This window comes from Danio rerio, chromosome 6 (genome assembly GCF_049306965.1).
Source record: "Danio rerio strain Tuebingen ecotype United States chromosome 6, GRCz12tu, whole genome shotgun sequence".
Taxonomy (NCBI): Eukaryota; Metazoa; Chordata; class Actinopteri; order Cypriniformes; family Danionidae; genus Danio; species Danio rerio.
In genome coordinates this window covers 43,317,501-43,341,491 of record NC_133181.1, presented here as the reverse complement: position 1 = coordinate 43,341,491, position 23,991 = coordinate 43,317,501, and the positions used below count along the sequence as shown (strand labels likewise).

General features: G+C 35.1%; 4 protein-coding genes across 6 annotated transcripts in view; 3 read left to right on the top strand and 1 right to left on the bottom strand.

Annotated features, from left to right (window-relative positions):
* Positions 1-813: 813 nt before the first annotated feature.
* Positions 814-19,657, bottom strand: si:ch211-157b11.8. 3 transcript variants are annotated; one of them, XM_073954393.1, is made up of 7 exons: positions 19,541-19,657; positions 8,154-8,270; positions 5,603-5,789; positions 4,838-4,936; positions 4,604-4,716; positions 1,886-2,148; positions 814-1,782 (listed from the first exon to the last, which is right to left on the bottom strand). In XM_073954393.1, the coding sequence occupies exons 3-7, from the start codon at positions 5,745-5,747 to the stop codon at positions 1,452-1,454; spliced, it is 951 nt and encodes a 316-aa protein (XP_073810494.1). In that variant the 5' UTR covers positions 5,748-5,789; positions 8,154-8,270; positions 19,541-19,657; the 3' UTR covers positions 814-1,451. The 3 variants fall into 3 exon arrangements, with proteins under 3 accessions (XP_073810494.1, XP_073810495.1, XP_009300879.1); XM_073954394.1 differs by lacking the exon at positions 8,154-8,270; XM_009302604.4 differs by lacking the exon at positions 19,541-19,657 and having other exon boundaries at positions 8,154-8,574.
* On the top strand, positions 13,012-14,323 carry h1-10 (H1.10 linker histone). The gene is given in 1 exon segment (NM_199276.1): positions 13,012-14,323. A coding segment is annotated over 1 exon segment (579 nt). The 5' UTR covers positions 13,012-13,074; the 3' UTR covers positions 13,654-14,323.
* On the top strand, positions 15,955-22,180 carry arpc4 (actin related protein 2/3 complex, subunit 4). The gene is given in 6 exon segments (NM_205537.1): positions 15,955-15,975; positions 16,939-17,057; positions 18,933-19,044; positions 19,570-19,665; positions 21,166-21,336; positions 21,428-22,180. Coding segments are annotated over 6 exon segments (507 nt in total). The 5' UTR covers positions 15,955-15,972; the 3' UTR covers positions 21,434-22,180.
* Positions 22,181-23,130: 950 nt separating this feature from the next.
* myhb (myosin, heavy chain b) overlaps positions 23,131-23,991 on the top strand; it is a 16,670-nt gene continuing 15,809 nt past the window's right edge. Inside the window, exons 1-2 of the mRNA XM_001339170.9 lie at positions 23,131-23,147; positions 23,837-23,964. The gene's annotated coding sequence lies outside the window, so the exon portion shown is untranslated. The remainder of the gene's footprint in view (positions 23,148-23,836; positions 23,965-23,991) is intronic.

Below are 23,991 nucleotides of genomic sequence, written 5' to 3'. Positions count from 1 at the left end.
GACACTTGCTTTATAGGAAGTTGGTTGACTGGAGCAATGGACAGGAGTGAAAGTATTCAAATAGAGGAAGCCGTTCCCATTTTATGATGTACATCTGAGAGAAGTGGATCATCAAATAAATACAAAATATTGCGCTGTTACTTGGTTCTGTCCTGCTGACTGGGGAAAAGCTGATCTGTTTACTGAAAGCTTGAATATGATTTAAATGAAGAGGTGGGATTTTCATAGACTAAATTGAGAAGTTTGTTGTTTTATCAGAGTCAAGTTATTACATAGTAAAAAATGTGGTGCTGGCAAACCCGTTACTTTAAAATGATTAGTTGATTCCACTTTTAAAAAAAAGTGAGTAAACCTGTTACCTTCAAATTAATAAGTATTTCTATAACTATTTGCATAATTATAAAAATTAAGTCAACTGTTACAAAGTTACAATGGGTTTATGTAAATTACTAATCACTTCATAAAAAGTGCATTTAAAGATGATTTTCATTTCATGCTGACTTTAAATAATGTTTTATTTATGGTAAAATAAATTCCTGTATTTACAGCATGATGCTTTATTAGTATATTTGCATCTCATGAAGCTGCTACTGTCTTTAAAAAAAATAACACAAATTATACCGTTAGAATAACGGGTCACAACATTACAACAGGTTGTCAGTGGTCCAGAACCCACAAAGGGACATCTTGTACTTTTATTAGCCTCATTGAGAGCAAGTATGAATATCTATATCGTGACTTTGGAAGGTGATTTAGCTAAACTAACAGAAAACAGAAACAAGTAGGCAATAGCTGATATGACAAAAAAAAATACTGTATATATAGTTTTATTCCGAGGTAATATGTATAATAGAAAAACTCAGACATTTCTACTGATGAATGATTTCCCCATTACTTCAGAAATATTAGTCTTGGGAGATTTTAGAGGCTGTTAAATGTTGCACCATCGGGGAAAACTCAGCCATTAATATTGTAAGTGAAAGACGTTGACCATTACAAGATAGTCCCACATTCAACCACATTAGACACTTCAATGGGTAAGTGTTTAATGTGGTTGAATGTGGCATCTGTACTGTATATCTACGCTGTAAAAAGCTATTAGTTTAATTTACTTTTAAATTGAGTATACCCATTGATTTTAAAGTAAATTAAAGTGAGTAAACCTGTTGCCTTTAAATGATTAAGTAAATGAACTATGTGCATAATTATTAAAATTAGGTCAACTTAACTGTTCCGAGTTACAGTGGGTTTACTCTCAGTTTACTTCTATCACTCTTTACAGTTTATGGTAGATAAAGTCCACAGTTTTTTTTTTTTTCAGACGGTGTAACTAAAAATGGATAGTGTACTCTGAGAAAAACAAGATTGTTTAAAATATGTCAATTGAGATGAAATGCAGTGCAAGAGTTTGATAACATATCAAGAAATTCTCATTAAAAAAGACTTTTTTCTTAGCTTCGCCTGGGTCTCGTTTTCATTTCAACACTCTTAAATGAATATCTTTCCCCAGTGCGATACTCAGTCAGTATATACCAGGTGCCCCAGTAGATGCCGTCTGTGATGCCGCTGTAACGACCATGGTAGAAGCGTCCATTGAGGTTTGCAGCCAAACAGGAATCAAACCACCAGCCTGCACCATAGTAGCGGGCACAGTTACCAGCAGCGTAGCGGTCATGATCCCGGTCATATGTGCTGAACGCTCTGCCATCATGATTGTACTGTTTGCTGTAGCTGAATGCATTGCCAGCATCACCGTGGTACTCTCGAGCAGTCAGACGGAACCTCAAAGAGAAAATATCACATATGCGTTCATAAATAATTCACATTTACATCTATTTAATACTGTAACAGAAACTCTGGATATTGGATGAATGTGTGCATATACCTCTGGTTTTCTCCAGCCACTTTAAAGTTGTTATAATTAGCATGGCGTGTCTGTTCGTGCCAATCTTGTAGAGTGATGCGGAGTGTGTGTTGCCCGTTGGCTGTTAATGCATACAGAACTGCGTTCCCTAGCCAGTGTTCTGTCTGCGGGGAGCCAAATCCATCACGGTACTCTTGCCAGGTTCGGTTAAAGTCAGTTTTTCCATCAAAACGGCGCTGGAAAACCGTCCATCCTCCTCCAGCTGAAACCATGTCACACACAGCCTGAAATGGACAAACCATCATCAACACATCTCTCACAAAGTACACTTAAATTTTTTCTGCATCATGTCGGGCTGCACTGTAAAAAAATAATCTGGAAATTAACAGTTTTCCGTATTTTGTGATTTATTCATTCATTCATTTTCTTTTCCCGCCACAGCGGAATGAACCACCAGCTTATCCAGCATATGATTTATTCAGTGGATATCCTTCCAGCTACACCCATACATGCTCACATTCACATGCACACTCATACACTGGTCAATTTATTTCATCCAATTCATATCTTTTGATTGTGGGGAAACTGGAGTACACAGGGCAGCCGAGGCTCCAGCCAACAACCTTCTTGCTATGAGGCCGCACCATCCATGAATTTTGTGATTTATGTTTTTATTTGTTTTTTTTTCTCATGTATTTATGCTTTTGGATTACATTGATACAGTACCTTGATCTTTTTTCAACAACTTTTTACCTTTAAAAGTAAAAAAAAGATACTTTTTTTAATATTAATATTTTAAAGTGATGTATTGTTTGAATTGGTGTTGTATATTATGGTACAAAAGCCTGTTTCTGTAATAATAATAATAGTAATAATAATAATAGTAATAATAATTCCTTACATTTATATAGCGCTTTTCTGGACACTCAAAAGGGCTTTATACATTGGGTGGAATCTCCTCATGACCTCACCCACCACAAGTGTGCGGCATCCACCTGAATGATGCGATGGCAGCCATATTGCGCCGGACCTTACACCACACACCAGCTAATTGCTGGAGAGGAGATGAAGCCGAAAATGATATGGGAAAGGTTAGGAGGCCATAATGGATAGAGGTCAGGGTTAAACTCCTACTCTTTTTTTTTTTTTTTTTCAAAGGACATCCTGGGATTTTTAACAACTGGTTTAATGTCTTATTCGATAGATGGTGCTCAGTGAGCAGTATAGAGTCCCCTTCACTATACTGGGGCATAAAGAGCCACACAGACAACAGGTTGAGCGCTCACCACCTCACTAACACCACTTCCGGCAGCTACCTAGCTTTCCCATGTGGCCTCCCGTCCAAGTACTGACCGGGCGCAGCCCTGCTTAGCTTCAGTGGGCGACCCTAAGAGTTAAAGAGAGCTAGCTGCAGGCTAGCTGTACCATTTCTGTTATTTTACAGACTTTTTTCTCTATATATAATTTCTTATTCATTCATTAGCTTTTCTTCGGCTTAGTCCCTTATTTATCAGGAGTCGCCACAGTGAAATGAACTGCCAACTTATCCAGCATATGTTTAACACAGCGGATGCCCTTCTAGCTGCAACCCAGTATTGGGAAACACCCATACACTCTCACATTCACTCATACACTATGGTCAGTTTAGTTCATCCAATTCATGTCTTTGGACTGTAGGGGAAACCGGAGCACCTGGAGGAAAGTCACGCCAACACAGGGAAAATGTGCAAACTCGACCTAGTGACTTTTTTGCTGTGAGGCGACGGTGCTAACCGCTGAGCCACTGTGCCGCCTATAATTTCTTATAGATTTTATTATTTCAAACTGCTAAAATGTAAATAAAAGTCACTTTGTTAAACTGTAAAGTTCAATTTTCAACATCGAAATTCAACAGAGCAGCAATCAAGCTCCCATAATGCACTTCACAACTGTAAATAAACGGAAAACGTTTGTGAATCACAAAATAGGAAACAATATTTTTTTTACAGTGTACTCATTATTTGATCTTACATGCTTTGCAACATTGAAAGTCAGGAAAGGTCTCTCTCTTTATTTTATTGTTTTTAAATCAAACTGCCCACATAATGACAAAAATGCAATACAAACAAAATACAATTATCCCCATTAAAGGGATGGTTCACCCAAAACTGAAAATTTACACACTATTAGCTTACCCTCAAATAGTTCTTCACCTTTATGAGTGTGAACACATGAGAAGATATTTTTTAAAATGTTAGAAACCTGTAACCATTGACTTCCAAATAAGGTGGAATTTAATAGTTACAGGTTTCTAGCTTTCTTCAAAATATCTTCTTTTGTATTCAACAGAAGAAAGAAAATCAGAAGTAAATTTTCAGTTTTGGCTGAACTATGCCTTTAAGTCACATTTGATTTACGTTCAATTTCAGTCTAGTGATCACAGTGGAGTTTATCATAATAAAAGTAGCTGTTTGCTTTGCCACACTGAAAAAAATTATTTCTGCTAAATTGTTAAAAACAGTTTATGTGTGTTCAATTTAAACAAACAAATCAAATTTAGCAATGTTCAACTGAATTATTTTGTTTAAATTAAGCCCAAATAAATAGTTTATAACCACTTAAAGTAAACAAAGATTGTAAATCCAAGAAATCAACTTTGAATCATTTTTTCAATGCATTTTAAATCTAAATATTTTTAAAGATTTATTGTAATATATTGAATATATGTGTGTTTCTCCACACTGCCTGTGATGTTTGTACCTCCAGCGCTGGCTGCTTTGGATCAGGCTGTATGGTGTAGATTCCGTTCTCTTTGATTCCTAATTGGTAGATTTCATGACAGTCTTGAGGGTAAAGCCCTGCAGATGGAGGCACTGCCGTACAGATGCAAACAAACCATCTGTGAACATTTGTGCAATAAATACTCTGCTGGTCTTAACAGGGTGTTTGTTCTGTGTATCTGCCTGGCTATCTTTCTGTGTGTGTGTGGCTCACCTGTAGGAGTCCTTGGTTTGAGGCTATTAGGTTTAGAATGTGTGATACTCTTCAGTAACAGCAGCAAATCTTTCTCCCCGTTTTTGCCCACCACACTTTCTAAGACAGAAAGAGAGAGAGTCAAAGCAACACTCAGGAGAGTTCATTGATATTTTTAACACTCATATTGGATTTTCTATCCATAAATGTAAATAGAAATGTTCTCTTAGCATTCTAGCACAATGTAGAAGATATTTGGAACACACAGTTATAACTATTTTTAATATACTTGATAGCTATTTTCCAACCACAGGGCCTAGAGATTATTTTTGATTTGGGAAGTCCCTCTTTGAATTTAATTTTATCAAACATGCTATAGCAACTAAGCAATATGATATAAAGAACCAAAACATAAATCAAATAGAGGTCAATTGTTGGGAAGAGATTGCTTTTAATGCAATATAGCGTGTTTAAAGAGTAAATTATTCAATTATTTGCTTGTTGACTATTTCAGCGTTGTTGGGTTTGTTGTAAGGTTATACAAAGGTTAGAGAAAGGTAATGAAAGGGTCAGATGGAGACTGTCACGGGTTCATTTTCTTGCATTCCTAACAGCACCTCTGTTTGCCAAGCGTGTTAGCTTAATTGAGAGAATAGCAGGAATGAAATAACAAATGATAAAGAGTGGTTAGTCTGACAAACAAATTGAAAAATTATCTAATGTTAGCCTGTTCCACATCATTTATAAAGGAAATGTAAGTGGTTGTATGTTGTGTTAGTTAATGACCGAGTCTGGTGGCCATCTCTCGGAGTCTTTGACTATGGCAGTGGAGGTTACATTCGGTCAGCACCGCTGCCATTAGAGCCAGAAAGGCGACCAGTGAGTCTGATCCATCTCCCCGACTCATAGCCACTGATTCATGTTGAAGCATACAGCGCTGCAGCTGGATGAGCCGCTCAGAGGTGTCAGTCACCTGCGGGACACAAATGAAACACAAAGGAAATGTCTATTCAGTCTCAGTTGTATACCAGTTCTTCATATGCTAACACCTTTTATTAATGTCAGTATTGACATATGTAATATTTTCAGTAGTGAATATTCTCTATAACAGAGATGCCCAAAGTAGGGCCAAAGTTGTCCCATTGTAACCTTTCATTTGGTTCACCATCCCATCTGACATTAACTTTTCTTTTCTTTTTTTTGGTTGTTTGTTTATTGCTGAGCTACAAAAAAGCAAACTGAATTTAATGTTTTAATTAAATGTTGTAAATGAATCTGATTTTTAAAAATGTAAATACTGTCACTTGACGAATAGAAACTATGCAGAAGACATCGGCGAGTAAATCAAGGCAAAATCTAGTGTAACTCCATTCCATAATAAATGAAATTATTTTTGTTTGTACTGTAATAAATTCATTATAAAATGTATAATTATGCAGTATTAGTTAATAAAAAGCAATGTTTTCTAGTTATTTTTAAATAAATTAGGAAATTACCCATGGTAACTATATTTACCTTCGGCCCACTAGCCTCAATCAAGTTTGCTTTTTGGCCCTTCATAAGAAAAGTTTGAGCACCTCTGCTAATTAAAGTATGTGTGGACGCAAGCTGTTGAATAGAGAATGCATAAATTATTCAATAGGCGATATTAAACACAGGGGTGGATTAAACATCCTAAACTGAATTTCATTTCTTAAAATGTTTTAACACCACAACACCAAGCTTATAGGAGTTATTGAGATATGACAAACATGCAAATAGATAATACATTTTTGCCTAAATATATATATCAATAAAAAAAAAGAATAAAAAGCAAATCCGAAATATACTAAAATCTAAAATCAAACAAAAAGTGCTTCAGGAGTATTTAATGCGATGTTGCTCCTTGGATAAGGGTTTAGGGATAAGATACTGTAAACAGCAAAATCATAAGTCCAAGGCACTCAAAGTGTAAGTGAAATATTTAAAAAGCATTTGTTTACATCATGTTTTATAATATTAACAATGTCAATAAAGGCTTTGTAATTTTATTTACTTTTTTGAGTGCCTTGCTCTTATGATTGTGTTGTTTACAAAATATACTTACTTTGCCTCACGTAAAAATATGTATGTTTAGAAAAATCATAGAAAACAAATCAAATAAAATGTGTTTTTGAAATATTTAGTAAAAACACATCAGGTGATCAAATTTTTTCCCCACATGAAAATGTTTCGAAATTACATGTTTCGTATTTCACATGTGAAGCTTATGTAACGCATGTATATGAATTTTAATTGTTCATTAGTAAATGTTGAGATTATTATTAATTTACATTAATATGACTAATATTATGAAGTACATTTTAATGTTAGGTAATACTATAGTGCACATGAGGAACATTAATAAATGATATCTGTTGTAAACCAAATGTGAGTGACATTTTACAATAGGGTATCATTAGTTATCATACGCTAAGAGATGATCAATAAACGACAACCCTGTGGCATTTTTGACAATTTTAATTTAGAATTTTAGGTAAAAACTAATCAAATCAGAAAATGAGTCTGTTAATGTTGAACTGTCCATGAATTAACAATGTTTGACAAATTATCTAAAATATATATTGTCAGTGCACATTTTTATTCGCTAATGGATTAACTCAGGGGTCCCCAAACATTTCAGTCCGCAACCCCCAAAATAACAAAGCCAGTGACTAGCGACCCTCACATTCCTCAGAGGTGGCTATAAATATACAAATGTTGCACACACAACAATAGACCTATATGAACACGAGCATGTTGACAACATAAAAAAGTGCAACAGTCTAACAACCATAGGCTATAGTTTATGTAGCCATTTATTAATTGATTTAATATTAACCTCAGTTAACGAGGCACAATGTTTTCAGCACAAGTCTATTCTTGGTTTAATTTTGGAGACCGCCACTCAGAGATCATCCTCAAAGTTCAGTTGTGGCCTGTATTTATTTGTAATGTATTTTATTGTCATAAAGGTGTCAGAAAGTTTAATCTGGTGCTATAAAATCAATCTGCTGCAGCTGACGCTATTGCTGTTTTTTATCTAACGTAAACACAAATAAAACAAACGACTGATACCTTTATGTTGTTGCTTTTTTATGTTACTATTTCTCTTCTGTGGGTTATGAATAAAATATGGTCATTTCAATAGTTTAATAACATTTATTTGACTCTTGGAACTCACCAAGCGACTCATTGTCCTGCTACCTCCAGTTTGGAACCACTGCATTAACTAATACTAACGATAAAGATGTTATTGTTAAGCGATACACTCGTAAATATCTCTCAGAGATCATGTTTTCCTATAGCTAATGCTTACCTGTGCATGTTTACGGTTCTCTGGAGTCTTTCTGAGCCTCGAGTCCTGAGAGTGTGGCTGATGTATTTTGGGGGCTGACGTTGCACTGTTTGGGGGTCCGGCCACCAGAATGTCCCTCTGACACCACACACGAACACACATCATATACACTCCCAGCAAAAACACCAGCACGACACGCACACACATGCTGCTCAGGCCACCAGAAGAGTCCAGAGAGATAGAGACACCTGTACACTGCCTGAAAACTCCTGTATCACTGATGTTGTTTCTCTCTTCAGATTCGTAGCTATGTCATCAGGTCCTACAGATTATCCTCCAGCGAGTCTCCTGTCCTACTGTCCTCTTTTATTTGATCTTCTCTCCTCTTTCCCTCCCTCTCGCTCTCCTGCGCGCTCCCGTCTGTTTGTGAGGCTCTTTTGGCTCAGATTCCTAGATAACTGTGGCTCTTTGCTGTCTGACATGCACCGGTTCACCCACCCCCTAACACACACAAACGCACACTCATACCTATACACACAAACACTCACCGTCTACCTGAAGGCATGTTTTTCCACCATCAAATCCATCTCGAATCTACAAATAATCACACACTGTCATACAGGCGCATTCAAAAACTAAGATAAAATCAGGGTTTAGCTCAACCTCTTCACTCCTTGTGTGTCCTGTTTTGAAGTGTGTGTGTGTGTGTAAAGTTTATTGAGTTTGTTAAGGGTCATAAAAACTTGGAATTCCTTTTTTAACACTCATATTAAATTCAGACTGTTGCACACACTAATATACACACTGAGACAGGGACCGGGATGGAGGAAACTTGTTTGAATAGGATGACCTGTGCTACACTTTGACCTTTAACCTTTCTCTGTCTCAAACAGACTTATTTTATTGAGAGGTGTTTGCTTTTTGTGTGCATGTGTGCTACAGGAAGTGGTTATAACGTGTAAATGTGCTAGAATGCATTGTACAGTCACAGGAAGGTAATGAATGATTCAAGAATCACTATGTGACTAAATGACAACACAATCTCAGGGCAGTTTGTAAGTGTTACATTTGGGCAAAGTAGAGGCTCATTCAAATTCATTTGTGCATTTTGTCTTAAAAGCTGTTTTTTATGGGCCTTTTATGTTCTTTAGTTTGTTACTGCCCACTGGGGTGTTGCAAGATAACACTCATTCACTATTTGTTATGAATGCAAAAGTTAGATGACGTGAACTTCATGTACATATAATCAAAACACAGACTGTTATCTGTAGAGAGGCTGCCATCTAGTGCTGAATGTCCAAAGATGGCATTTAGGTGATGGCAGCAGGGAACTGATATCCCTCCCGTCCTTCTAAAAAATGTCCTTTTGTTTTGTTTCTTGGAAGTTTTCCTTTTTAATGTATATTTCACTTTGTTCAAAAATGACTGCTTATTTTATAATAATAATAACACATTTTATTTGTTTAGCACTTTTCCTATACATGCAACTCAAATCGCTTCACAAACAAGAATTAAAATAAACTAAAATCCAAAATGCATAAACAAATACAGCATAATAACAAATACTCAGATAACAGCACATATGTACACACATATATGCATATATCTACACAATAGTCCTCACATATGCATGCACACACCGTACATGCATACACCTACACAAAATACACAAAATGCATACACTTTACAAACTGTTGTATTCATACGCAATTTTAAAAAGATGTGTCTCAACACGCTTTTTAAAAGCATGAATGCTGGGGGATTCTTTCACTTTAAATGGGAGACAATTCCAGATTTTGGAGCATAGTGACTAAAAGAAGTGGCGCAAGATTGCATCAGGTTTACAGAGTGAAATTGTAAAAGAAATTGTAAAAATTGCAAACGGTTTGGATTATATTTTGATAAGCAGTCAGAAATGTAAGCAGGTGTGATGTTGTGTAGTGCCTTATAAACTAATAAAAGAATCTTAAAATATATCCTTAGGTGCACTGGTAACCAATGTAATTCTATTAATGCTGGTGTGATACGTTCTCGTTTCTTCAATTTTATTGAAACTCCGGCTGCTGCATTTTGTATTAGTTGCAACTTCCTTAAAGAAACCCAACCAGTACGTTTTGCCAGTTTAGTGGTTAATTCGTACAAAATCGTACAAGTTTAATCGTACAAAAATGTATACGATTTTAAAAAGGAGGCGTGGCACCTAACCCCAACCGTTATTGGGTGATAAGCAAATCGTACAAAATTGGTCGAATTAGATCGTACGAATTCATACCAATTAGCCACTAAATCAAAAAGTTACGAATTGCCATGAGATTGCGTTGGTATAAATAGCATACTAATCAAGCAGAGAGAAAATGAAAGCATTAATTATTTTTTTATCATCATCTAAAGATAGCGTTGAGATTCAGCATTGCATTTGAAAAAAACGTTTTGAAGCTTAAATTATATATGAGCAATTCCATGCCAATTTGAGCCTTGCAATGAAAAAGTTTTCAACAAAATAGTAAAAAAATAGAAACCCTTCAGAATTTTATTTATTTATTTATTTTTGTGTAGGCTTGAATTTTACAGTACTGAAAATACTTAAAACTGTCTTTGTCAGTGTTTTCAAACAACTTTATCTGATTTACCAAAGTCTAGGGCTGGGAGATTAATTGAAAAGTAATTGACAATCAGAACCTATAATCGGTTACATTTTTTCAGGATGATTTTATTTACTTAAATTACTTTCCCTACGTGTCACATGAGCCCGCTCTGTTAAAGGCTGTGGCTGATTTATTCTTCTGAGGCCCCTTTGCAGCCACATCTAATCTCTGGTCAATTAGGATCCATTGTTTAGCCATACTTTGACAATGATTGGGAGTTGCCTTGAGACGGCATATTATCTATTACATTAAATTTATTATTTACAATAAAATATTTGTTTGCAAAAGATGCAAAAAAATGCAGTGTTTGAAATAATGTTTACAGGATATACAAGAGTTATTTTATTTAGAAGAGATGCAGCTTATTTTCTACTTTTCATTTGAAAAACATTAAAAATAGTTAATGTTGTTTCCAAAAGTGCAGGTTATTTATTATTACTTTTTTATCAGAAAAAAAGTGACTTTGTTTTAGGCAATGTGTGTTTTATTTTCAGTTGTTCAACGTTGATGTTCAATAAATAATCATATAGGTAGTGTGTGTTTCCTTCAATCATTTTAAAATCAAGTAATGCACCTCCACTCAAAAATCTCTCACTTGTCATTAGTGAGCATATTTACTATCCTAAACCTGTCAGTGAACTATGAGGACAAAAAATATAATAATTGTTCATTAATCTTAACATCTGTCACATTCTTAACGAAGACTGTTTTGTGTTGTGTGGCTTAATTCACAGAATTTCTTTTACAGATTGATATGTTTCTGCTCCAATACCTCTGTGTTTAGTAGTTTTGGAAAATATAAACAGATGTTTTAATATAATCTTAACATATACTTTATGAACTTGTGTTTAGAGTTTTTACTGCAAATGTCACATCCATGAGTCTTGAATTGCTTTCATAAATAATAAATATAGTTTCCTACTTTATTAAGATTTTAAAATAAACAATACTTAAAAAATACTTTATTCATATTAATAATTAAATATATAATTTTTACATTCTACAATAAACTTTTTTTTATTTGCTTGTCAATGTCTTGTGCATTGTCCTCTATCTTCGAGCGACAGCATTTACAGTTTTAAAACTCTGATATATGCACAACATTTAATTCAAACATTTAATTAGTTTGCTTTTTTTGTAGCTCAACAATGAATGACAGAAATAAACAAAAGGTTATGTTAAATTAGAAATGAGGACCTCTGTTAAAGGCATTCCCCCCAACCTTCTCACACATCTTCTCAGATAGGAAGGCGGGCCAAATCAAAGTTTACCAACTTTGGCCCAAGTTTGGGCATCTCCGATATTGACAGACACAGACAGACAAGTGCATCTTAAGTCATGGACTATTTGTTATTAAAATAAAAAATAAAAAAAAATCTAACTTGCAGGCTATTTGGTTAAGGCTTTCTGTTTTAATTGTAATTCTAGGTATGACTTACAGCTTAGGAAATTTAAACTCAAGTGAAATAACTTAGTAGGGCAGACCCTGAAGTTGTAAAAAGCTCATGCCTCGATGGGGGCGGAGTTCCATCAGCATTTTTTGAAAAGTTACCTCTTTTTTGACATATAAGTAAAATGGTGTATAGTAGTGTACTTTTGATATAATAAATGATTTAAAAACCTTGAATGATTACTTTATTGTAGCATAAAACGACAAATACACATTTCGTGCCTTGTGCACAAATTTAGTACCACCTTGGCAGGAAATACAGCGAGTAATCAGGAACACAAGATATATGCAATGAAAAATGCTTGCCAATGCCCAGCCACGCGAGGGCGTTTGATGTGTTAGTTTGACGAAATGAAACTGCTTTTATTTCGAAGGGATTGAATTAGCGGCGACAGATTAATATAATTCCATAATCTGTCATTTCTAAACTTTCATTGCAGATTTAGAGCACAAACTGTCTGCATGTCCACGAAAAGAATTTCGTTCTCAAAGTCTGTGCCCCTACCGCAAATCGCTGGACATTATGTGGGCATGGTCTTTTCTTTGCTTTCTCTTGCCACATTGTTGCTTTTATTTGACCACTTTTGCACTCCATCGGAAAGACTACCGTCTGGACTTTCCATATAAATAATCTGAAAGAGTAAAGTATGTCAAGATAATAAGAAAACAGTTCCAAAAGACGTGAAAGAAAACACAACTCCACAAGTGCCTCCGCTGACGATGTTGTTGTTCTCAATCACGTCCGCGTTCCGCCGTTAAATCTGTTGATACAAACTTCGTGATGATGCTCGCATATCTGACCTGATCTGATCTTGGGAAATACACTCTTATACGCATAAGCTTGATCATGCCTGCTGTCGTCGAAGAGTCAGCGCCCGCCCCAGCCCCTGCTCCAGCGGAGAAAAAAGCTAAACCTGCCGTGGCTGCTTCTCCAGCTAAAAAGAAGAAAAAGAAGAGCAAGGGCCCCGGGAAGTACAGCAAGCTTGTAACTGATGCTATCCGTACTCTGGGAGAGAAAAACGGCTCGTCGCTTTTCAAAATCTACAACGAAGCGAAGAAAGTGAGCTGGTTTGACCAGAAGAACGGACGCATGTATCTGCGCGCCTCCATCCGCGCGCTCGTGCTCAACGACACGCTCGTGCAGGTGAAGGGATTCGGAGCCAACGGGTCATTCAAGCTCAATAAGAAGAAACTTGAGAAAAAGCCAAAGAAAGCTGCGTCAAAAAAGGCGACCAAGAAGACGGAGAAGCCGACCTCCAAAAAAGCCGTGACCAAGAAAGTGAGTGCAAAGAAGAGCGCCAAAAAGAGCCCTGTTAAGAAGAAAACCCCGAAGAAGACGAGTGTGAAGAAGGCGACCGCCAAACCCAAGAAAACAGCTGCAAAAAAGCCAAAAGCTGCCGCAAAGAAGAAAACTAAATCAAAATAGACTTTCTGACGAAGAGGAGTTATATTTTTATAGCCTATTTAGTGTCTTAGCCAGACAAACCAGACGATTTTTATTTTTGATATTCTTGTTGATATTTGGGGACTGATGTATCGTCGATATACATTTTATAAACTGCATTGATGCTTTTCTGAAATGCATGTTAGTATTTGTTTTGTTGCACTGAACAGAATAGTTACTGGCTACAATCTAAGTGCAGCTGATAGTAGGCTATTTAACTTAACATTAACAGGGTTTTTGCTTATTTCATTTACAAAACATTTCTGCAAATACAATATTACTGAAATACTAAATGTCTTATGTGTATTTGGATCCTTCTTTATGTATGTAAAACAGATATCTGGCCTGCTTATTTATCTCAGATTTATGATTAAATGTAACTTTAATACCATGTTTTACCAGTTTTATATGATATAGTTTGATTTGGGATCTAATAGTTGTTGCAGAACTGCTTAACTATTTTGTCCTCCAAACTAATAACCTATATGGCAAAAACAATGTGAATTAATGATGAATTAAAGATTTGTTTTTCACACTGTTGACACCTGGAAATGTCAAGTATGTGATTTTTATATATCCAAATCTGGTGGAGTACAGAAATTAAGTACTAAAACACTTTCCAAGTAAAATAAAGTACTGCACATCAGCTAAAGACAAGGCATGCTAATTTTTGGTGTTCAGCTCAACATGAATTTATAAATGTGAGTTTGCGGAAAAATAAAATACTTTCATGTTTTGTTTTTTTTAAGAAAATTATTCTGTTCATCAAGTAAACATAATGTACATTTAAAAATATATATTTACTAAAATTTTTAATGACTGCTTTGTTAGTGTAGTTTCAAATGAGATTATTACTCCAGTCATTATTGCTTCTATTACTATTACCATTAATTATAATAATATTAAAAAACAACAATAATACTTTATGTTAGAGTGAATTCTGGAGGATCATTTGACTGTAGTAAAGAAGCAGAAAATTCCTTTTTAAAATCACTGGAATTAATAATTAAATTAAATTCTAAACTACATTTGAACTTTTATTCTTTAGTGCAATAACATTTTACAATTTGTACTGTATTTTTGATTAAATAAATGCAGCCTTGGTAAGCAGGATAAGCTTATAACTAATAACTTTGAGGATACTGCAAAGTTTAGAAAACAACACAAAATGTGAAATAATGATGAATTAAATGGTTATATACTGCTGACACTTGGAAAATGTCAAATATGTGATTTTTTTTAAATATCCAAATCTAATGGTGGAGTACAGAAATTAAGTTGTAAAACACTACCCATGTATAAATAATAATAGGAAGAACGTTACTGCACATTAGCTAAAGACATCTCCAATTTTTGGTGTCCAGCTCAATGTGAATTTATAAATGTGATTTTGTGAAAAAAATAAAATACAGATTAAATAATGTTCCTCCATCATTCTATATAATATATCTGTGTAAAAATTAAACAAAATAGTTATTTTGGCCTGTACTTGTTAAACATGTATAAGCACTCAAACTAAAGTGTACTAGATTTCGGAGGACTACAATTATTAAAGCCTAGTGAACTGAAGGATGGTCACAAAATATAAATATTTTAAAGAAATTAATGGGGTTTTGGCAACATGGTGGCTTAGTGATTAGCACTGTCACCTCACAGCAGGAAGGTCACTAGTTCGAGTCCTGGCTGGACCAGTTGACCAGTCTGCTGTGTAAAAAAATATATGCTGATGAATGAGTCGATTCATTCCACAGTGGGGATCCCTGATGAAAAAGGGACTGAGCCGAAGAAAAATAAACAAATGGGGATGCTGTTTGATCCTCAATTACATTATAAAACAATTTTTATTCTAAATATTTTATATTTTTTGCTATGTAAATTTAGAAATAAATGACAAATTGAACTTTTATTTTGATGCTTGAAAAAAAAACGATCTACAAACAAATAAAAGGTGCAGCCACTACTTGTTTCATACAATTAATGAAATAAAATTCAGTATTAAGTGAATTATAATCACTATTAGGTTGTCTGAACTGCATGAGAACAAAGGTCTATTTCGCACAATAAACAGATTTTAAAGCCTGGATCTCCGTGTCATATTAATGATGCATTATGAGTGATGAACAATCAAATAATCACATTTCAGTATCCAAATCAAAAGGCCAAAAAATAAATCGCATTACATTTGTACTGCCGTCGCCCCCCGCTACGACAAAGTTGGTATCTTCCTATGAGTGGCGTTACTTGCGGAAGTCGCCCGGTGTTTGTAGCACTTCCGTCTTCTGCTCCAGCGGGTACACAGAAATGGTAGGATTTCCTTTCAGCACTTCCGAAAAATATGAACCTTTTCTTTTGTATTTACACTTATTATAGTAAAAACGTTAACAACGTCGTGATGCAGTCTTTCTGCTGCTATTTATTTGTGGGATGATGTGAAGTTGCTCAATCGTCGGGTAGCGCTAAATTACTAGCTAACATCCCCACCCATATTCCCCAGTTTCGAGTAGACTGATATTGAATTTACACGTCTCGTTTTAGAAGTGGTAATATTGCCAGCGTCTTGTAGTCTATGAGTTGTGTATTATGGATAAACTGGCAGTTTGACCCAATTTAATCTCAAGTTATTAATAGCCAGTCTGTTATTATGAAACATCAATGTATTCTAACTTACATGCTTTATATAAATCCTTTACTCTAAATGGATGAACAAATGCACATCTGGTCGACTTGTGTCCAGTGGTTATGGTTACTCGTATGTTATTTTTTCCTCTTGTGCATGCACAGCACAAACTACAATATATCTGCTCATCCCAGATGCTCGGTTTTGCAACTTCTGATGCATAATTGCTTCATGATAGAAAATATTAATTATGCATACAGACTTATGACATGTTTATACAGTGAGCTATTTCTAAATGAAAGGAAGCCCACATAACACTAAACAAGGTCACTTCAGCTTTAATAATGCATCATCTTTCTTGCAGTAGCTTTTGCACTTCCTCCATGACTTGCATTAAACTTCAGGAAGTGACAGACTTCTTCAAATGCAGTCTATGAAAAGATTTGTGGCGTTTTAGGCCGACTGAACCATATAATGGTTTGTTATCGTTTGGAGGGCTTGAGTACAGTATCCCAAGAATTCCCCTGCAGGTTCAGGCGTGTGTGGAACAGAGTAGTGAGCTGTTTGCTATGTGCTCGCTTACCTGCTTATAGGTTTTGAATGTGATTTATAATCATGAGGACTGATTATATTGCTTTGCTTTTTGTCAGACGGCGACTCTGCGTCCGTACCTGAATGCGGTGCGTGCTACACTGCAGGCAGCTCTCTGTCTGGAGAACTTCTCCTCACAGGTGGTGGAAAGACACAACAAACCTGAGGTTGAAGTCCGGTATGTGTAAAAAGACTGCATTTTTTGAGTATTTGATATTTGTGTGTGAAGTTACTTGATTCTTGCATGCATTTAAATGCATGCATACATCTGATCTAAGTGCTTTGTGTTTTATCTGTAGCCTAATGGTCATTATTAGTTTTGAAAGTGCATTATGGGGTAACTTGCAACTAAATTTACTAACTCAAGTTGTTCAAATGATCTTTTTTGGCTTTTAAAGAAATTTGAGGGAATTTCAGGTTATGTTTTTACTCATGAGTGTCTGGGCTTTTGTTTTGTTTACGTTTTGTAGTTTTTGATTCTCTTTTAAGGTGAAATGAGGCATAATGGAACTTCTGTCAGTTTACCTAAAGCTTAATCACAAGTAAAATACAGTATTAATGTGCAATAAAAATTAATTTAGATCATTTAAAAAAAACAGTTGTTACATTACAAAAAACTATGCTAAATGGGAATCAAACAAATAGTGCTAATGATAATAATAATAATAATAATAATAATAATAAAATAACATTACCAAATTAAAACTACAACTACTACATTCATTCATTTATTTTATTTTCGGCTTAGTCCCTTTATTAATCAGGGGTTTTCACAGCGGAATGAACCGCCAACTTATCCAACATATGTTTTACGCAGCGGATGACCTTCCAGCTGCAACCCATCACTGGGAAACATCCATACATATTCATTCACACACATACACTGGTCAATTTTAGCGTATCCAATTTTCCTATACCACTTTGGACTTGTGGGGGAAACTGGAGAACCCGGAGGAAACCCACGTGAACACAGGGAGAACGTGCAAACTCCACATGGAAATGCCAACTGACCCAGCTGAGGCTCAAACCAGACACCTTCTTGCTGTGAGAGGATCATGCTACCCACTTCTTCACCGCGTCGCAAACTACTATATTAATAAAATATAATTTTAATGTGTGATTTGTGATGAAAAAGTCTAGAATGTGCATTGTGTCAGCTACTTAAAGGGCACCTGTGATGAAAATCATCTTTTGAGAGCTATTTGAACAAAACTAGGTAAAGTGTGTCCACAGCCATATTGGGGCAATATAAAACAATAAGTCTCTATTTTTAACGTTCCCGACGTTAAAATAGGATCCAAATCCCTCCTATTTTGAGGCTAACATCAAGTGAGATAGAAGTGCGGTTTTCCCACCCACCGAATTGATTGACAGCCACGTATTAACATGTAATACATAAAATCATATCAATAAGACAGGATGTGCGCAAGGCAGTTGGTGTTAAAAGGTCTGATCAACTCACTGTCATTATCAATCATCATCAAATGTGATCAAGAATGAGGTTTACACATTTAAAACATTTTAATGTAATGAATTACAATGATTTTACCATCTTTATCACCCCAAGTGCGTGTCATTACACCTCCCCAACAAATACATTAAATAATCATTGGGAAAGTTTTGACTGTAGTATTTCTCACAAACGTTACATGAGATCTGCTTCCTTCATGTCGGTCACTGTACTGTTAATCGGACACAGCCGAGGCAAAGATTGAGTCACACTCTTAACAGGCACACGCGAACGGTGAGCTAGGAGAACTAGCATTAAAGCCACAGGCAACAAAAACAGCTACATGGTTGTTCAGGGCAAAAAATCCAATATTCTGAAAGCTATAACAAAATCATCTGATGGGTTTTTTGAGCTGAAACCTTACAGACACATTCTGGAGACACAAAAGACTCATCTTAAATTTAAAAAAAGGGGTAAAATAGGTGCCCTTTAAAATCACAATATGCATTAAAGTGGAATGTGATTGTATGATTATCGTAATTAACTTAAATTCAAAGATCTTATCTTAGTAGCTGTAACGTTTTTGTTTAATTGTCTCACCAGGAGCAGTAAAGAGCTGTTGCTTCAGCCTGTTGTGATCAGTAGGAATGATAAAGAAAAGGTCCTAATAGAAGGTTCCATCAACTCTGTGCGGGTCAGCATTGCTGTCAAACAGGTAAATGCTGCCGTTTTACTCGAGACACTCACTCTTGCCTCTATATGGTTGTGTCTTCAAATGTCATTATAGAATACTGAAAATGCTACTAATAGTATAAAAGAGAAGTCTTGTGGTGTGGTATGGTGAGATGAGGGAGGGAGGCTGGTTTCACTCTGACGCTAACTATTTGCTATTCACTAAATGTGGTTAAGACAGACTGGTCTTTAAACAGTTACTTTGTAGAGGGCCTTTTGACTTCAAATAAAGGGACAGTCAACCTAAAAATGTTATGGTAAGATCTAGTTATAGACTTCAGTGGAGCATTATTAATTGAAAGCATGGTACTTGGTTATCCATATAATGCAAGTCAATGGTTACAGTAACTATTGTGTCAAATAAACCTATAAAGGCTAAACAAAATAAATATATATGACACCACACAATACAATGATGTTTTGTAAAATGAAATATGTGCATAAAACTGTCATGTGTTTGATGTTGTTTCTGTCTTTACCGTCTGTGATTGGATGATGCTTCTTGAAGGCTGATGAGATCGAAAAGATCCTGTGTCACAAGTTTATGCGCTTCATGATGATGAGAGCCGAGAACTTCTTCATCCTTAGGAGAAAACCTGTGGAGGTGAGGAGAGTAAAGAAGCTTACAAAACACTATACTGTTCACTTTTCCATTCATATATAAAAAAAAAAACTGTTCTTTTGCAGTTTATCTAAAATATTTATTTGCAAACTAATTCCCTGTTTATACCTGGTATTAAGATGTTTTTTAGTTGACCATAACACAATTAGATGAGAAAGACATACAGTTGAAGCCAGAATTATTTTTTAAAATATTGTCCAAATGATGTTTAACAAAGCAAGAAATTTTCAGTTTTACTTCACACATTTTTTTAAAAACCATTTTAAGGTCAAAGTTTGTAGCTCCTATAAGCTAAATTTTTATTTTATAGTCTACAGAACAAACCATTGTTATACAATAACTTGCCTAATTACCCTAACCTGCCTAGTTAAGCCTTTAAATGTCCCTTTAAGTCTTGAAAAAATATCTAGTCAAAATTATTTTCTGTCGTCATAACAAAGATAAAATACATTTTATTTTTAAAGTTATTAGAAATGAGTTATTAAAACTATTATATTTAGAAATGTGTTGAAGAAATCTGCTCTCCATCAAACAGAAATTGGGGAAAAATAAACAGGGGGCTAATAATTCTGACTTCAAATGTATGTGCCATTTTTGCCAATATTTCTTACTACTTTTGATTACTGTCTTGATTTAATTAATTTATTTATTGAGTAGAGAGTCAGTGGCAGGTGTATGTATTGGCATCTGATCTTTGAAGCTAATATTGCAAAATGAGTATATCTCTCATTTATGCTTTAGTTTTTCCTTTTTATTTTTCCTTTTGTTGTTCTTGGTATTATTGTTATGAATAACAATAATATTTAACAACCTCCTGTATTCCAGTATTTAGTTTATTACATGTTTTTTATGCTCACTGTGTGGTGCTGCTCGTCACATCATTTCAAAATAAAATATTACAAATTTGATGGAAAACATTGCAAAATAAGCTTGTAAAATAATAATATGAACCTGAAAGGAGATAATGGAAATTACAAATGATACAGAAAGCTAAGTTTTTTTTAATTGTATCTTGTTTAAGCACTTTTATTTTGAGCTAAACCACGTTTTTTTAACATGACAAACGATACAGAAAGCAAAGATGTTGTTTATTTTTAAATCAGGTTTAAGCAGTTTGTTTTTACACTAATCAAGTTTTTTTTTACTTTCAATTTTACTTTCAAACTGAAGCTAAAATCCTGCACTTCAACAACATGTCCTTTAATGTTCAAGAATTAGGTCTTTTGATGTCTTTTGTTAATGTTTGAATGCAGTTAACTTCATCTTATGAAACTACGAAAGCAATCTAATTAAACATGTTTTCTAATGCTTTTATAAAGTCGTCGAAAGTGGACGACCTCATACTTTCAGTAACATCCATCACATGTAATCAGATCACATGTAAAACATGTCATAATACTAAAATTGTGTGCTTTCTGTTGTGAAATATTCATGTGCATAACATTTTAACAAATATAAATAACACTTCTTTCTTTTTATCAGGGATATGACATCAGTTTCCTCATTACCAACTTCCACACAGAACAAATGTACAAGCATAAGTTAGTGGACTTTGTCATCCATTTCATGGAGGAGATCGACAAGGAAATCAGTGAGATGAAACTGTCAGTCAACGCCAGGGCTCGCATAGTTGCAGAGGAGTTCCTCAAAAACGTGAGTCTCTATTGAACATGATTTAACACCATGATTTAACACTGTTACTCCAACAAACCCCTCACTATGCATTCTTTTCGGTGCTTAACAGTTTTAAGAAACGATCAGCACACCTTCTGCTGGCTGCAATACCCTATCACCGTAAAACACCTACGGAGAGCTTTGGGGCCATTGGGGAAGGAGCTAAGGTGTGTTTGATTCCTGGACCATCACCACAGCTGGATCCAGAAGGGTCACAGGAATGATTTCAGAGTATTGCATTATTGTAACTTGAGAGCAAAGTGACGGATTTAACAGACAGGCACGGTACTCCATTTGTTGTCTGTTCTACTCCTTTTTTTTTTGCCCTGTTTTTTTAACTTTTGCTAATTGCCTAATTTTTTTAAAGTATTTGTTTCTTCACATTCAGCAAATTTCTTTGCATTCCGTCTCTTTTCATCTTATCCCACATACCTTCGTTATTATGCAGTAGTAGCAGTAGTAAAGTGCTTACAACTTTGCAATATTCTGAATATGCCTCAGCGTTCCCTTGTGCTCATGAATATTAATGAGCAGGTACTGTACATATTAAAAAGGATAGACTCATTTTACTTCTGCCTTTTTAACTAACTTTAAATCAGGGCGGGTCTATTGGATGAATGCGCATCTATGTTCACGAGCACAAAGGAAATGGTGTTCCAATAATTTAACAGATTATTTTGTCAGTGTTTTTTATAAATATGTATACTGTGTTCTGACGACCATTTTTTCATGTTGAGTTTTGATATAAAAATCCTCACGCTGGTGCACATGGATCTTACAAACCATATCATGATGATGATGCTAAATAAATCCCTTTATTGCTTATATTGTGTGGTGTACTGTGGGAATGAAAGCTTGTGGATCGGTTGATTTTTATGGTAAGGTTACCTGCAGTTTGCCTACACTTTTTTTTTTTTGTATTGATTTCTTCTGATGCTCAGACATTTTTTAAAGCAAGTGGTCAGACCAATACAAACTTAAATGGTAGGCAAATATCACCCCAGCTAGCATTTTCTGTTTTAAAAGATGTCTAATAGACGTCTAAACATGGTCGTCTTGCCTAAAACAAGGCTAAATTTGGGCTGTCGGTGAAAATCTAATAGGTGTCTAAGAATAAGCCAAAACTAGACTAGTCATCAAATAAACAGAAATGAATGACTTCACATATAAAGTGTCTCTATTTGACGACTAGTCTAGTTTTAGGCAAATTTATTCTTGTTTAAGCCAAGACGACCATTTTTAGACATCTATTGGACAGATTTTCACTGACAGCCCAAGTTAGCCTTTGTTTTAGTCAAGCTGTCTACGTTTAGATATCTATTAGGCGTCTATTAAACAAAACTGTTTGCTGGGAACTTTTTTCTTTCACATATGTAGAAACTGTAATGTTTTTCACCTATTTTAAAATGTAGAACAAAGTTTTCACAAATAATCTAGATCTATCATTTATTCCAGAGTTAAAGAGTCCAATCCTATTATACGGTTTACTTTTGACATTTTAAAATGGTTAGCGTTGCAGTTAAGTATTCCCTATTACCAATATATGTTTTAGCATAAGATAAAGCAATGGAGCTTATGTTTATACAACCTTTACTTCTTTTTACAATAAAATTAGATCAAAACGAAGTGCTCACCTATCTCTTTTTCCCTTCAGCCTCTTGTATGTTTTGTGTTGATTTTGAAGGACAGCTGCGTGCGTGTGTCTATAATAGTGCTGCGTCCTCATAAGAAAATAATGTGAAATCTAAAATATCGTATATCCATCTTTTTCAGGAGATGAGCTCACTCTTGTGGGTAACCTCTTCAGAATTTTTACAGCACTTTCCACTCTTACTGAGCCCTTATCTTTTTTCTCATCCCAACGCAACTGAATGTGATTGGTATAAATCATTTGATCTGTTGTTTCGAGAAATGATAGGGAATAAGAATGGGAAGTTTTATTTACAGTGAACAAAGCCACTTGGAAATGTTTGAGAATATTAAATAGAATGAGAACAGAATCACCTGATTGTAAAGTTGGCAACATGCTGTTAGTTTTACACCTGTCTCTGTGGTAATGCATCTACTTTTATAATTAATTAATAATGTCTTTTGTCAAATCCATCTTTGAAAGGAATTTGCAACAGTATACAAGTGACATTTGCAGGCCCAACTCTGCTAAAGAGAGAAGCTTAACAGTGCCAAGAAACATCCTTAGGATAGATCTGACAGAATTACACCATTGCAGTGTGATACATTTCATTATACTGCATACATTTATTCTGAAAGAGAATGAAGGTTTTGGCTTGATTTTGATGGTATTATTTCAAGTATTCCATTAGTTTGATCACAAAATCAGAATATCCATGTTTACTTTGTGTGAGACTTCAGTGCATGTCAAAGCTCCTCAGTTTTCTGGAAAAGTGGAAAAATTGGAGCAGAGCAAAACTGCTCTGTCCAGATTGACTAGATTCATCATCCGACTAAAATAATATTCCAGAGAGAGAAGTCTGAATCGAGGGCAGTCCAAGCATCCAACAGGGAGAGACGGAGAGTTTTACTGGCTAAACACATCATGCTGTATAAAACGAAGTTGAGTGCAAATCTATTGACTGTGACTTCAAGTAGGTTAGTCAAATTAAAAATGTTAAGAAG